Source organism: Callithrix jacchus, chromosome 10 (genome assembly GCF_049354715.1).
Source record: "Callithrix jacchus isolate 240 chromosome 10, calJac240_pri, whole genome shotgun sequence".
Classification (NCBI taxonomy): Eukaryota; Metazoa; Chordata; class Mammalia; order Primates; family Cebidae; genus Callithrix; species Callithrix jacchus.
This window is the reverse complement of record NC_133511.1, coordinates 61,979,322-61,993,036: the sequence shown is the minus strand read 5'-3', so window position 1 is coordinate 61,993,036 and position 13,715 is coordinate 61,979,322. Positions and strand designations below refer to the sequence as shown.

The window sequence follows — 13,715 nt, the reverse complement described above, 5'->3', positions numbered from 1 at the left end:
ACTAAGAGTCTAACAGAAGGAGTCAAATAAGAATACAGCTGGTTACCATCCAATATGATATATTTTAAGACAGATACAAGCACAGGATGCTTATGGGAGCACAGAAAAGGGGTACTTGACAGTTACGGGATGGAAACATCAGGTGTCTAAGCAGGAACTATGAAAGACAAGAGAAGAAGCTGTACTGGTGCCCAAAAGGCACCTCCCCTTTGGTGATTCTCAATCAATAGTAACTTCCAGGCCAGGCACAGAAATCCCAGCACTTTGGGAGGCCGAGGAGAATGGATCACTTGAGATCAGGAGTTCAAGACCAGCCTGGCCAACATGGTGAAACCCCATCTCTATGAAAAATACAGCAATGTGTACAAATGCTATTAGACAGGAAAGAGCAGAATAGTTTAGGGGAGCTGCAAGTAATTAAGAAAGACTCAAATGAAGCATAGGTGGGGGATATCAGCATACGAAGATGTCAAATAGAGGAGGAAAGGCCAGAGCTTGAAGGATCTTGACTCCAAATATTTGGACTTGATCCTCAAAGCTATGAAAGCAAATTTGTTTCAAAAGATTACTCAGGGGTCAATGTAAACACTGGATTAGGGAAGTGGGAAGCACTGGAGGTGAAAAAACAATCAAAGAATTCTTTTAAAAAACAAAACTCACCTACTGTCAAGGCTTGAATCTGCAACAACCTGAAGGCTTTCCAAAGATGACCCATCATTTACATGCAGGAACAAGACTTCCTTCTGAGATCGGACAGAACGAACCCATCCCTAAGGAAGAGAAATATTTCTAAGGTGAGCATAAAACATTTTACATTTTCATTACACATCACATAGAAGACTAAATGAAAGAAAAACATGTACTCACAATCCTGCCTCAACAAATCAACTTTTTAGTTTACCAATATGTATACTTAATTGTGTATGTTCCAATCGCAGTGAGATACCCTTTTGGTATTCTATCTTTTGTTTTCATAATAAAGCATAACATTTTAAACGGATGCCTAATATTCCTTCATGTTGAAGAGCCTAAGTCACATAACCAATCCTCCTAATATTGGCAATTCCAGGTCCTCCCAGCCCCTTGGCAAAACAATAAATAACAGGGCACATATCCTGGTGCCTTTCTCAGGATATGGGATGCACCCTTATTTCTGGTTTCACTTCACCATGCTGCCCAGAAGGCACTTCCTCTTTGGTGATTCTCAATCAACAGTAATTTCCAGGCCAGGTGCAGAAATCCCAGTACTTTGGGAGGCCGAGGAAAATGGATCACTTGAGGTCAGGAGTTCAGGACCAGCCTGGCCAACATGGTGAAACTCCATCTCTACTAAAAATACAAAACATAGCTGGGCGTGTTAGCACTCGCTTGTAGTCCCAGTTACTTGGAAGGCTGAGGCAGGAGAATCGCTTGAACCTGGGAGGCAGAGCGAGCCAAGATCACCTCACTGCACTCCAGCCTGGGTGACAGAGCGAGACTCCGTCTCAAACAAACAAACAAATTTCCAAACTACCACTTTCTTACTTTTACTTGTTAGTAAAAGTTAACATGTATTGAGCACTTTGTAATGTGCTCCTATTCTAAGCTCGTTATAAATATTATGCTACTTAATCCTCAGAACTTAACAAAGTGGTTATCATTTATCATTTTAGAGCTGAAGAAAATTATTTAGAGATGTCAGGATAATCTCTCTAAATAGTCCAGGACACAGTGACCAATCAGTAGAGTTGGGATTCAAATGCAGTTCTGACTTCAAAGTTCATGTTCTTATCAACGAGCTTTTCTGGGATGCTATTATAATTCTGTCCCATCCCGAGTTCCTCTACCTAGGGAACATATCCTTCAGGACTTTGCTGAAATGTCACCTAATGCAAGATATCTTCCTTAACCTTCTCAGGTAAGTAACTTCCTGTTTTCTTATAGTTCTTTACTTATATTACTACCAATTATCATATTGCTATATAATTATTTGTTTTAACCATTGGAACAGGGCTGTCCAACCGAAATATAATGTGAGTCACATGGGTAATTTAAAAATTTTTTAGTGGCCACATTAAACATAACAACAGATGAAATAAATATTTTACTTAACCTATTATACCCCAAATATTATCAACATAAAAACATTGAGATATTTTGCATTCTTTTTTGTTCTTCAAAATCGGTTATGTATTTTACACTTACAGCACATCTCAGCCAAACTTCAAGTGCTCAGAGCCACAAGTGGCTGGTAGCTACCATATCAGACCTCACAGAACTAAAACGAAATCCTCTAACCTGGGCAGCAAGTTCTCCTTCCATCTTTGAATTTTCTCTTGACTAGCACACAAAATGTCATTAATGTATGCCCAATTAATAAACCAAGAGACCTATGGAAAGAATATAGAACTCAAAGAAATGCAGAGATGCAGACTGGGTCATACTGCTAAAAAGCAAGGATATGTGAGGACAACAAAAATAATTTCAATAGCAAGCCATGACTGTGCCACTACACTCATGGGTGACAGAGCAAGAACCTACTCAAAAACTAATAAATAAATTAATTAAATAACCATATCTGCCGGGCTCACGCCTGTAATCCAAGCACTTTAGGAGGCAGAAGCAGGACTGCTTGAGTCCAGGAGTCCGAGACCAGCCTGCGCAATATATTGAGACTCCATCTCCACACAAAACTTAAAAATTACAGCATGGTGGTGCATGCCTACAGTTCCAGCTACTTTGGAGGCCAAGTTATGATTGCTTGAGCCTGAGAGATGGAGGTTGTACTGAGCTGAGATCACGCCACTGCACTCTAGCCTGGGTGACAGAGCCAGACTCTCTCTCAAAAAATAAATAACTACATCAGTGTACTTCAGCAACCTAATAAGAAACAGTCAAACCACCTTGTTTATTCTGCTTTTCTATGTGGAGCTGTTGCAAATAATTAGCAAGAGCAATAATAGCAGCTGACATTTATAGACTATGGGCCACTGTTCCAAATATCTTACTTTCATTACCTCATTTAATTTTCAGGACTCAGGGACAATTATCTCTATTTTCATAAGATGAAAATAAGGTGTAGAGTGCATAAACCCTATGCAGAGATTTAAACCTAAGCAGCAGAGCTCTTTCAAACTGCTACATTCCACTCTTTCTTCTAATTCATTAAAAATAAATTACATGCAGAGCCCCACTTTAGGCACTGAGGTGGCTAAAAGTTTAAAAGGCATAGTTTGGTTGAACAAGTATTTGCTGTCAGCCATGTGTGAATATAAAGGCAGGTAAGGTTTCTGCTCTCAAGGAGCTAAGTCAGACAAGCACTTCATAACCCTGGATATTCATTACAAGGAATAAAGGTAGAGAACGGGGGCTCGTTCGTTTACATTTTTTGGTATGATTAAGAAGTTTACAGGAAACAGCCTGGAATCATGAAAGCAAAGTTCCAGCACTTTACAGTCATAGGAACAGTTTTGTGAAAATGGAAAGCAGAAAAGCGGAAATCCGCGACGCCTACCTAACTTTTCCCTGGTGGTTCTGTCTGACCCGACCGTAAAAGGAACGCTAGATGTGGATGTGCCATATAAGTCCCTACAAGAAAAAACCCATACCCTTCCCATTCACCAACCTGGACCTTAACACGTTCCCCACTCGTGTTCTGGGCCCCGAGAGCGTCCCGCACGCTCAGTTTGGCTGAAGGTTTGTGCCTGGGGCAGGGGGCGGAGGAACAAAAGCGCACAGCCCAGAGCAAGCAGCGGGCCCCCAGCATCGTGCGGCCGCCCTGGCCCTCCGTGAATGCAGCCCAGACGTCGCGGTTCGAATGCGCCTGCGAGAACCCTCGCTTCACAGCGGCTCCAGCTCGGCTATAAGACACTCCAGAACCCTCCAGCTGCACGCTTCCTCCTTCAAGACTCCCAGCTCTGTCCGCACAGGACCTTTCCGCTTGCCTCTTCCCAACGGGGCGGAACAGACAGGATACTTGACAAACGCCTAAAAGAAACCAAGTGGAGTCGGCAACTGGAGCGCCCCGCTGCCCGCGACAATTCTAAACCTACGTACCGACCCCAGGCCGCAGCACGCGCGGCCCCTCGTACGTCACCACGCCAACACTACTTACATCATCACGCTACGGCGAATGCGGGAGAGCATGCGTAGTTGCGACCCAGGCTTAGGAAGATGTGCGGGAGGGGGCGGGGTCAGGAGCGGAGACGGGGCGGAGCTAATGCCCTAAGGTGGTAGGGATTACTGCTGAAAGAACCAGGGAGCGCATTGGAGTGGAATCTGAGGCTCTTCATTTCTAAAGTTTCCAGGTGAGGCTGAGAAACTGAAAGGCATGGAGTGACTGATGGGGTCGGTTTCCCTCTCCATCAGTCAACAACTAACGGATCCAACTAAGTGGAGGCTCTTAGCTGTTGACAGGATTTTTGCTTAAAGAGGTCAGTCGTTCCGGAGTTCTCCGCAGAGAAAAATCAGACATAGCCCCTCTACGCCAAGTCACAGTTGTGTGGTATCAGACAGCTAAACAGACAATTGCATAAAAGGGTCATCAGTTGCCTGACAGCGTCTAAGCGTAGGACGCCAGAGGTGGCTTCCTGGAGAAGGTAGTCCTCTGACAGGTACGTTAAGAGGAACGGGAGGGACCTCGATACGGCAGGCAGAGAAGGCAAGACGGTGGAAAGATGTCACAGAGACTGGAGGAATGTCAAGTGTTACCGGCCAGAATTTTCCAACTCTCCCTCTTTCCTCCAACACAGCTATCTGCATTTGTTTGACCTGGAAACAATGATCTTTTTACATATTAGGCTACCTTTTAATTTACCAAAAAAAAAAAAATTTTTTTCTGTAACTCAATGACAGTCATGAAAAAGTTTTTATCTAATTTAAAAAAATAAAACGTGGCCGGGAGCGGTGGCTCACACCTATAGTCCCAGCACTTTGGGAAGCCGAGGCAAGTGGATCACAAGGTCATGAGTTCAAGACCAGCCTGGGCAATATGGTGAAACCTGCCTCTACTAAACATATAAAAATTAGCTGGGCGTGGTGGCATGCACCTGTGATCCCAGCTGCTTGGGAGGCTAAGACAGGAGAATCGCTTGAACCTGGGAGGCAGAGGTTGCAGTGAGCCAAGATTGCACTAATGCACTCAAGCCTCAGTGACAGAGAGAGACTCTGTCTCAGACAGATAGATAGATAGATAGATAGATAGATAGATAGATAGATAGACAGACAAACAGTAGTTTGGCCAAGTACAGTGGCTCACACTTGTAATCCCAACTGTTAGGGAGGCAGAAGCAAGAGGGTTGCTTCAACCCAGGAGTTTGAGACCAGCGCTTGCACTCGCTCACTTTCTCTCTCACTTTTACCTTCAAGTTGCCACTATTATTACGCCCATTTTACAAATAAGAGAACTTAAGAAAGGCTAGATGACCCACTTAAGGATAAGTGTGAGATTTAAACCCAGAAGGGCTGGCTCTATGCACTAAAGCATTATGCTATATTATACAGTATCCCAAGGTGGAAATGAAATCATGGTCCCTTCCATCAAGCAGCTCATGCTTTAGAGATGGAGACAAGCAAGAAAAGAGACTACTGAAATAAAAGTCAGTAACTGCACACATAGGTGTATGAGTTGTTCTGCATTTGTTTGGCCTGAAAACAGTCACCCTTATATATTTGGCTACCTCTTAAATTTCTCCAAAAAAATTATTTTGGATATTTTATCCAAATATTAAATTGGATAAAATATTTTATAATAAGATCATTATACATTTATTACAATATATTTTATATAAAAATGTGCTTCCTGGTTCTATATAATAAAAATTATAATTATAAATGATAAAATTATAATATATTGCATAACATATAATATTTTATATTTTTCTCCTCTCTAGAGGAGACAGTTAAGCTGAATTTTTGAGAAGGATCAATATTTTGCCAGGTAGGCATGTAAGAAAATTTCCTGCCAGAAGGTGGACAGGAAAGGTTGCCAAGAGGACAAATGCCCTGGAAAAAACTGTAAAACCCTTCTCAAGACAGACTAGAGGGTGGAAGTGAGGACTCCAATAGCAGTGGACAAACATTTCTCTTTCCTCTCAGATTGCTTGCACCATGGTGGCCCCTGCCCAGTAGCCTCCTTGGCCTGGCTGCGGGAAGCGTAAAGGCAAGGCTCAGTATGTGTTGGCCAAGTGGGCGCTGCGATACCGGCGGGCCCTGTCAGCTAGAGCCCAGGCTACAGGGCATCCTCATCACCTGCAACATGAACAAGCGCAAGTGCGTGGAGGAGGCCTACAGTTTGCTCAACAAATACAGCGACGACATGTATGGGCCAGAAAAGCTTACAGACAAGGATCAGCACCCCTCTGGAAGTGAGGGAGAAGATGATGATGTGGAGGCTGCCTTGAAGAAAGAAGTTGGTGATATTAAGGTATCTACAGAGATGAGGCTAAGAAGATTCCAGTCAGTGGAAAGTGGAGCAAATAACGTCATCTTCATCAGGACACTTGGGATAGAACCTGAGAAATTGGTGCATCATATTCTTCAGGATATGTACAAAACCAAGAAGAAGAAGACTTGAGTTATTCTACGAATGTTACCCATCTCAGGCACATGCAAAGCTTTTTTAGAAGATAAGAAAAAACATACAGAAACATTTTTGGAACCCTGGTTTAAAGCTCCGAACAAAGGGACAGTTCAGATTGTGTACCAATCTCGAAATAATAGTCACATGAATAGAGAAGAAGTTATCAGAGAATGGGCAGGAATAGTGGGCACCTTCAATTCAGAAAATAAAGTGAATCTCACCAATCCACAGTACACGGTGGTAGTAGAAATCATCAAAGCTGTCTGTTGCCTGAGTGTTGTGAAAGATTGCATGTTGTTGAGAAAATACAATCTCCAGGAGGTAGTGAAGAGCCCTAAGGATCCATCACAGCTTAACTCAAAGCAGGGAAATGGGAAAGAAACTAAATTGGAAGCTGCTGACATCAGATCAAAACAACATAGCAGAAGGAAAAAATAACCAGCAGGTACCAGAGAATACTGAGGAGCTGGGGCAGACAAAACCAACGTCTAATCCGCAGGTGGTGAATGAGGGAGGAGGCAAACCTGAACTTGCAAGTCAAGCCACAGAAGGACCCAAATCAAATGAAAATGACCTCTCATAGGAGGTCATTTGGTGTTGAGGTGGGTTTTCAACTGGGATTCTGTGAGATGTTGTGGGGTTCCACCTGAAATTGTGACTAAAAACAGTTTTTTATTTGTGTGCTGTATTATGCTGTTCTCACAGTAGTGAACAATGATTGCGCAGCCCTATTAACAGTTTTGTTAGGGATCTTTCAGCCCTTCTGGTATTATGTATAGGCAGACCCATGTGCTACTATTGCAAAGAGGGGAGGATGGGAGAAGGGGGATATTGGCCTCTGCTAGGCTTCTCTTATGCGGAGTAAACTGACTGTGAAGTAGAAAATCAGAAGGAAGTTTTCATTCTAAGGAAGGAGTTTTTACATGCCACAACTTAGTTGTCCACCTGCCACTTTGTTGTAAACACTGCAAAATGTGGATCATGTAGGTTAGAACTGAATTGTTTACTGAAGTTTTTGGAATTTTGTGATTTTCTTGTTTGGTTATGTCTGTTTTTATATTTTATTAACATTGGTGTGTAACAAAGCTGACAGTTCAGTGCTGCAATTCTGGAAGGCAAGATATGAGAAAGGAGAACCATTTAGGCACAGAGCTACAGACATTTCTGAAAAAGTTGTTGATGAATTTCAGTCTTCTGAGCATACTTCAGTATACTAATATGACAAAGGACACCAAGAAATTCTGTCTTTATAACAAAAGCTACTTCTCAAGGGTTTTATATGGACTCATTCCAAGCTGTCCTGTCTTTGCAAAGACAGGACATTGTCTGTGGCATGCAACTTAGAAAACTAGCAGTTGTAAACTAGCAGTTGTAACTATAAATCATAGCCACTTGAGAAGAAAGGATATTCATTATTTTCAAATGGCTTTCGGATTATCAAAACAGTAAGGCTTTTGTTCAGAAACCACATTTAGTCAAAAGGTTTAGGAAGCAAATGATTTAGTAGCAGAACTTATCTCAGGAAAGGAGAATATGCATAGTTGGTGAGAATCTAATAATAACATTAAAATGCTGGGGCAAAATGCAGTACAAAATTGAAAAGACTTTATTCTCAGTAAGTTGATTTACCGATATTTCATGTGATACTAAAAAGATTTTGTATAATTAACTGAAAAGGAGCAGCTTCTCTATCCAGGATGATGGGTCGACAGGTTTCACTAATATTTGTCATGCTGTAGCATATGTAAGATTTGTAAATGATGAAATTCAAAGAAAACTTCTTCTGTTGCTAGGAGCCTGCCAAAACAAAGGCCAGTATATAATGTTGTGACATCATATCTGATAACCAGAGGTCTGTCATCTACATTCCTGGTGCCCTATCAGTGGTTGTTTCCATAAGTCATTTTGCATTATTAAAAAAAAAAAAATCTTAGGCCAGGTGCGGTGGCTCAAGCCTGTAATCCCAGCACTTTGGGAGGCTGAGGCGGGTGGATCATGAGGTCAAGAGATCGAGACCATCCTAGTCAACATGATGAAACCCCGTCTCTACTAAAAATACAAAAAATTAGCTGGGCATGGTGGCGCGTGCCTGTAATCCCAGCTACTCAGGAGGCTGAGGCAGTAGAATTGCTTGAACCCAGGAGGCGGAGGTTGCGGTGAGCCGAGATCGTGCCATTGCACTCCAGCCTGGGTAACGAGCAAAACTCCATCTCAAAAAAAAAAAAAATCTTGATGTTGACGTTATAGCATACTGCTTTCTTCCCAGAGATGTTGATATCAAAAACTTGAAGATACAGTGATGTTCTGAATAATGCTACAAATCTGGTTACCTGTATCAAAGACCCATTTATGCAGAAATGTTAAAAAACACCCAAAATGAAAACCTGGACAAACAGCATATAAACTTCTTGCACCGTACAGACATCCAGTGGCCTATCAGAGGAAGAGTTCTCTACAGGATATTTGAGTTGAAAGGTGAATGCCAGAGTACTTACAAGGAAACAGCTTTTGCTGAGTGCTTTGGAAATGAAAAATGACTGCAGGAAGTAGCCATTTAGTAGACATTGTTCATCATATGAACAAATGAACAAGTCTCTGAAAGGTTCTGGGGAAAAATAGTCTTTCTTAAAGTGACAAGAGTCTTAGATCTAAAAGGAAACTGACTTGCCACCTTGCCAGAGGAGTTCTTGAACTGTTTCTGTAGTCACTTGGACTTGAAAATGAAGAGTACAACCCTCAAATCTTGCTCTAACCCACCTGGAGGAACCACAAAACCCAGTTAAATAGCATTTTTTTCTCCTTTTCCCAGCACTAGTATATAACTGCATATGAAGAACCTTTTCTCTAAATCTGCTCAGCTTGAAATTTTGTCTCTGATGGAAGAGAATGAACACAGCCCTAGTGGGAACAGTCCTAGGTTTGTGTGAAATAAGCGTATTCTTCAACTTCGTGCTCACACTCACATACAATGAGGTTTCCCTGCAGGGGTTTCCTGAATTTGAGTGTTTTCAAGGCCTATTTTTCGGTAAAGCAATTGAAAAAGGCAGACACCAACAAAGTCTACAAAATAAACTGTCCAGATTAAGAATATTAAGGAGCTGTAAAGTTAGCTTGTGGAAATAGGCTTATCCTTAAGTTTTAAAAAGTTAGGAACTAGTAAAAATGTTAGGCTTCCTGCACAAGTTGCTATGTTTACTTAATGGCTAGTGAACATTGGAATATATTTTTATCCTCCAAACTAGTGGTTCTGTTTGGGAAATGAGACTAGAATGATTTGAGAGGGGCAAAGATAATAGGCAGGACTTTCCTTCTATAGCTTTATATATTCAGAATGTTAATGATGTTGAAGTTACCTTGAAAGGATTGATAAGACGATTCTTTTTTTTTTTTTTTTTTTTTTTAACGCCCGTTCCCCACCTTCAATAAGAGGATTCTTAATATCATTTAGGAGAATAGGGAGGATAGGATTTTGGTGCCTTCTCCAGCAGACTTGCTCTACGACAAAAATTCTTTTGATAGTGCAAGACAAAAGGACTTAGGAAAAAATTGGCCATATGCCTACATACAACTCTGTGGAACTAAGTTGTTTTTACTTTGTGAAAGCTGCTACTCTATGGAAAGATTTTGATTTTATAGTTTGTTTTTAATTGCCTTTTATATTTATTTGCATTTGGTAAGGCTCGGTAGTTATACAGGCTGTTCTTTCCCGGCTACAAAATCCTGTGTTTGGTTGTAACGTGAACTCATTAAAAGATTTGTTTTCAGGTTTATCAACTGTTTATTTTCACTGACATTTGAACATGTTATTTTATAAATGATGAGGTTCCAGGGTAGGAACTGAGTGCTTTTTATTCCCCTTTTTTTCTTTTAAAAAATTATGTCAGTTAAAAACACAAAAACTGCCGTCTGTGGTTTATAAAACTTGTTCAGCTTCATAGAGGAAAGAGTGCTAAACTTTGTATTTTAAAACATGTTTATCTAAGGTTAAACATAGTTTTCCAATGTTATTTTTAATTGTATTTTGCTTTTGGTACGGCCAAATATCGAGCTTGTTTTTCATATTTCCTGATATTTTCAGAAAAATGAAAATAAATTTGTTCCCTACAAAAAAAAAAAAAAGAAAGAAAGACTAGAAAATATCTCATCTGAAAATACTTGGTGTTGGAGGTGGAACCTAGTGAGAGGTGTTTGGATCATGGGGGCCTCATGGAGGCCTTGGTGCCATCCTTGCAGGAGTGAATTCTCACTCCATCAGTTTTTGCAAGAGCTGATTGTTTAAAAGAGCCTGGCACCCACCTCCCTCTTTCTTCCTTCCTCTCTTGCCATATGATGCTTGCTCCCCTTTGCCTTTCTGAATGGCTGAATGACAACAAACCTTGACATGATTTACTTTGAGTGGAAGCAGATTCCTGTGTCACAGGAATCCTTTTGCACAGCCTGCAGAACTGTGCAAATAAATGAATACATACATCTCTTACTAATTAAAAAAAACTACGTGGGCACTTCTTGAACCTTCAAAAAGGAAAAATGGAAACTTGCAGCCAGCGCCTTCAGAATTATGTAGCTATGGACTTTTAAGGGAAAATAAGTATGTTGGTTCAAAATCTGGGGATCACGACAGTCTTTGGTACATAGCAATGATGTTTATCCCAGTGCAAATCTTTTCTATGCCTATGCCTACCCTGTCCAGACTATCAAAAGTAGTAACCAGTTGGCTCATTTCTTATGCCACTTTTCTGTCTTGCCTTCTGCTGTGGCTTGGATATGGTGTGTCAAAAACTCATGTTGAAATTTGATCCCTGACGTGGTGTGGTTGAGAGGTGAGACCTCATGAGCGGTGTCTGGTGTACGGGAGCAGATCCCTCATGAGTGGCTTGGTGCTATTCCCATGGACTGCATGAGTTCTCACAAGAATGGGCTTGTTCCCACCACAGGGGGTGGTTATAAAGCCAGGATGTCCCCCAGGTGTTCCCTTTTTGCACATGTCCACTTCCCCTTTGACCTTCTTCACCACGTGGTGATGCAGCACAAAAGCCCTCACCAGAAGCCAGGGCCATGCCCTGAACTTCTCATCCTATAGAACCATGAACTAAATAAGCCTCTTTTCTTTAAAAATTGCCCAGTCTTAGGTATTCATTTACAGCAACATAAAATGGACTAAAGCACCTTCTTTCTCTCCCAACTCCAGAGGACAATGTGGAGCTTAAGAACTGGAGTCTGAGTCCCAGGGAGTAAGGATCCTGTCTTCCTTTACTCTCTCACTACTTGTTTAAGCCAAAAGGTTAATTATGTTCATAGCAGGGGACCACTGCCCTAGTACGTTGAAGACAAGGGTAAACTGGTTGAAACAGAAGACTAGTAATGGTTAACTAAAAATATATGTATCATTGAAAGTTGACTATACCACTTACGCTTCTGGTGCTCAGTTCAGACCATCCCCTGTATCTTGTGCTATATCAAATCACATCATCTTCTTTTTATTTTTGTTTTCAATGTTGGCTTGACACCTTTTCTTTTAGATTCATCAGCTTCCAGATAGTAGCCCAAATGATGTTTTTAATATGAATATATATTTGACCCTTGAACAGCACAGATTTGAATTGTGCAGGTCCACTTATATGTGAATTTTTTTCAATAAATATATTGAAAATTTTTGAGGAGATTTGTGACAATTTAGAAAAAGTTGCTAATGAACCGTGTAGCCTAGAAGTATCAAAACATTTAATAAAAAGATACATGTAGTCACTGGTCTATTTTATCATTTACTACCATAAAATATACATAAGTCTATGATAAAAAAAAGTTAAAATTGGCTGGGGGCAGTGGCTCACACCTGTAATCCCAGCACTTTAGGAGGCCAAGGTGGGTGGGTCACCTTAAGTCAGGAGTTTGAGACCAGCCTGGCCAACATGGTAAAAACCCCCATCTCTGCTAAAAGTACGAAAACCAGCCAGGTGTGATGGGCACCTGAAATCCCAGCTACTCAGGAGGCTGAGACAAGAGAATTGCTTGAACTGGGAAGGCAGAGGTTGCAGTGAACTGAGATCACATCACTGCACTCCAGCCTGAGTGACAGAGTAAGACTGTATCTAAAAAACAAAAAAACAAACCAAACCCCAGACCATGCATGGTTCTATTCATAGTTGAGAAAAATTGCTGTAAGGCATGCAACCTTAAGCCTTAAAAAATAGGGCCAATTTTTTTCCACAGTGTCACCAGCCATATATGAGAGTTTCAGTTGCTTTACATTCTTGTCAACACTTGATCTTTATTTTTTTTTAAATATAGAACACTTCATAAATATTTGTGTCGTCCTTGAACAGAGACCATGCTAATCTCTGTATCCTTTCAATTTTAGTATATATGCTGTTTAAATGAGAATAAGACTTGGTCTTAATCAAACTTTCTAATGTAGCCGTATTGGTGGGGAGTAGTTGTATCCATTGCTGTTTTGATTTGCATTCCCCTGATTGTTATTCTTGTTTGGCACCTTTTCAGTGTTTATTTTCATTGGACTTTCTTCTTGGTAAATTGACTGTGTCTTTTGCCCATTTTTCTATTGAAAAATTAGTAGTCTTATTTTTCCTAAAGACTACTCTTATTGAGTAGTCTTTTTTCTTATTAATCTATGTAAGTTCTTATTGTCCATATTTTAGTTACAAGTTCCTCTCAGTTATATGCATTACAATACCTTCAACCACTCTGTAGGTTGTCTTTTCAATAACGTATTGTGAGTAAATGGCTGAGTGACAGCAAACCTTGAAATTATTTGATCCTTTTCTTAAGAAAGAGTGAACGGTTCTTGAAAAAAACTAAGGCATTCAAACATTAATCTTTGTATTTTTCTGGCAATGTAAGACCAATGCTTTTGTCATGTCTCCCGTTATTCTTTAAAAAATGGTTTATTTTCCTAATTTGTTTTATATTTGCTTACATTTTTTGTTCTAGTTGCATGGTTAATAGCCTTCTCCACAGTTTCTATGTGGTGATCTTCAAGGGACAGTTTTACAGTTTAGAATTTCACTGTACATTGTTGGAGACTGATTCTGGCTGTTTGCAAATGTTTTTGTGTATGATTAACCTGTAGGTTACACGAGAAAACAAGATAACTCAGAAAAGAAAAATCATATATTTTCTTTCAATTGTACAAAACTTC

General features: G+C 40.5%; 1 protein-coding gene, 1 non-coding gene and 1 pseudogene across 12 annotated transcripts in view; 1 reads left to right on the top strand and 2 right to left on the bottom strand.

Moving 5' to 3' along the window:
• The window catches only part of NARS2 (asparaginyl-tRNA synthetase 2, mitochondrial), a 163,568-nt gene extending 159,441 nt beyond the window's left edge, over window positions 1-4,127 (bottom strand). For 9 of the 11 annotated variants that reach the window (XR_013523219.1, XR_013523218.1, XR_013523217.1 and 6 more), the window contains exons 1-2: window positions 3,605-4,087; window positions 661-770 (exon numbers count right to left, since the gene is read on the bottom strand). Coding sequence is in view for 4 of the 11 variants with exons in the window: in XM_078340134.1 (XP_078196260.1) it covers window positions 661-770; window positions 3,605-3,745 (251 nt within the window). In the remaining 7 variants the exon portion in view is untranslated. The other 2 variants (XM_078340136.1, XM_078340135.1) reach the window with 2 other exon arrangements.
• A 1,829-nt stretch (window positions 4,128-5,956) lies between these two features.
• LOC144578102 (THUMP domain-containing protein 1 pseudogene) lies at window positions 5,957-7,214 on the top strand (annotated as a pseudogene).
• A 5,623-nt stretch (window positions 7,215-12,837) lies between these two features.
• Window positions 12,838-12,941, bottom strand: LOC118145929 (U6 spliceosomal RNA). The gene has a single exon (XR_004731413.1). It is a non-coding gene; the product is annotated as a U6 spliceosomal RNA (small nuclear RNA).
• Between the last annotated feature and the right edge of the window lie 774 nt (window positions 12,942-13,715).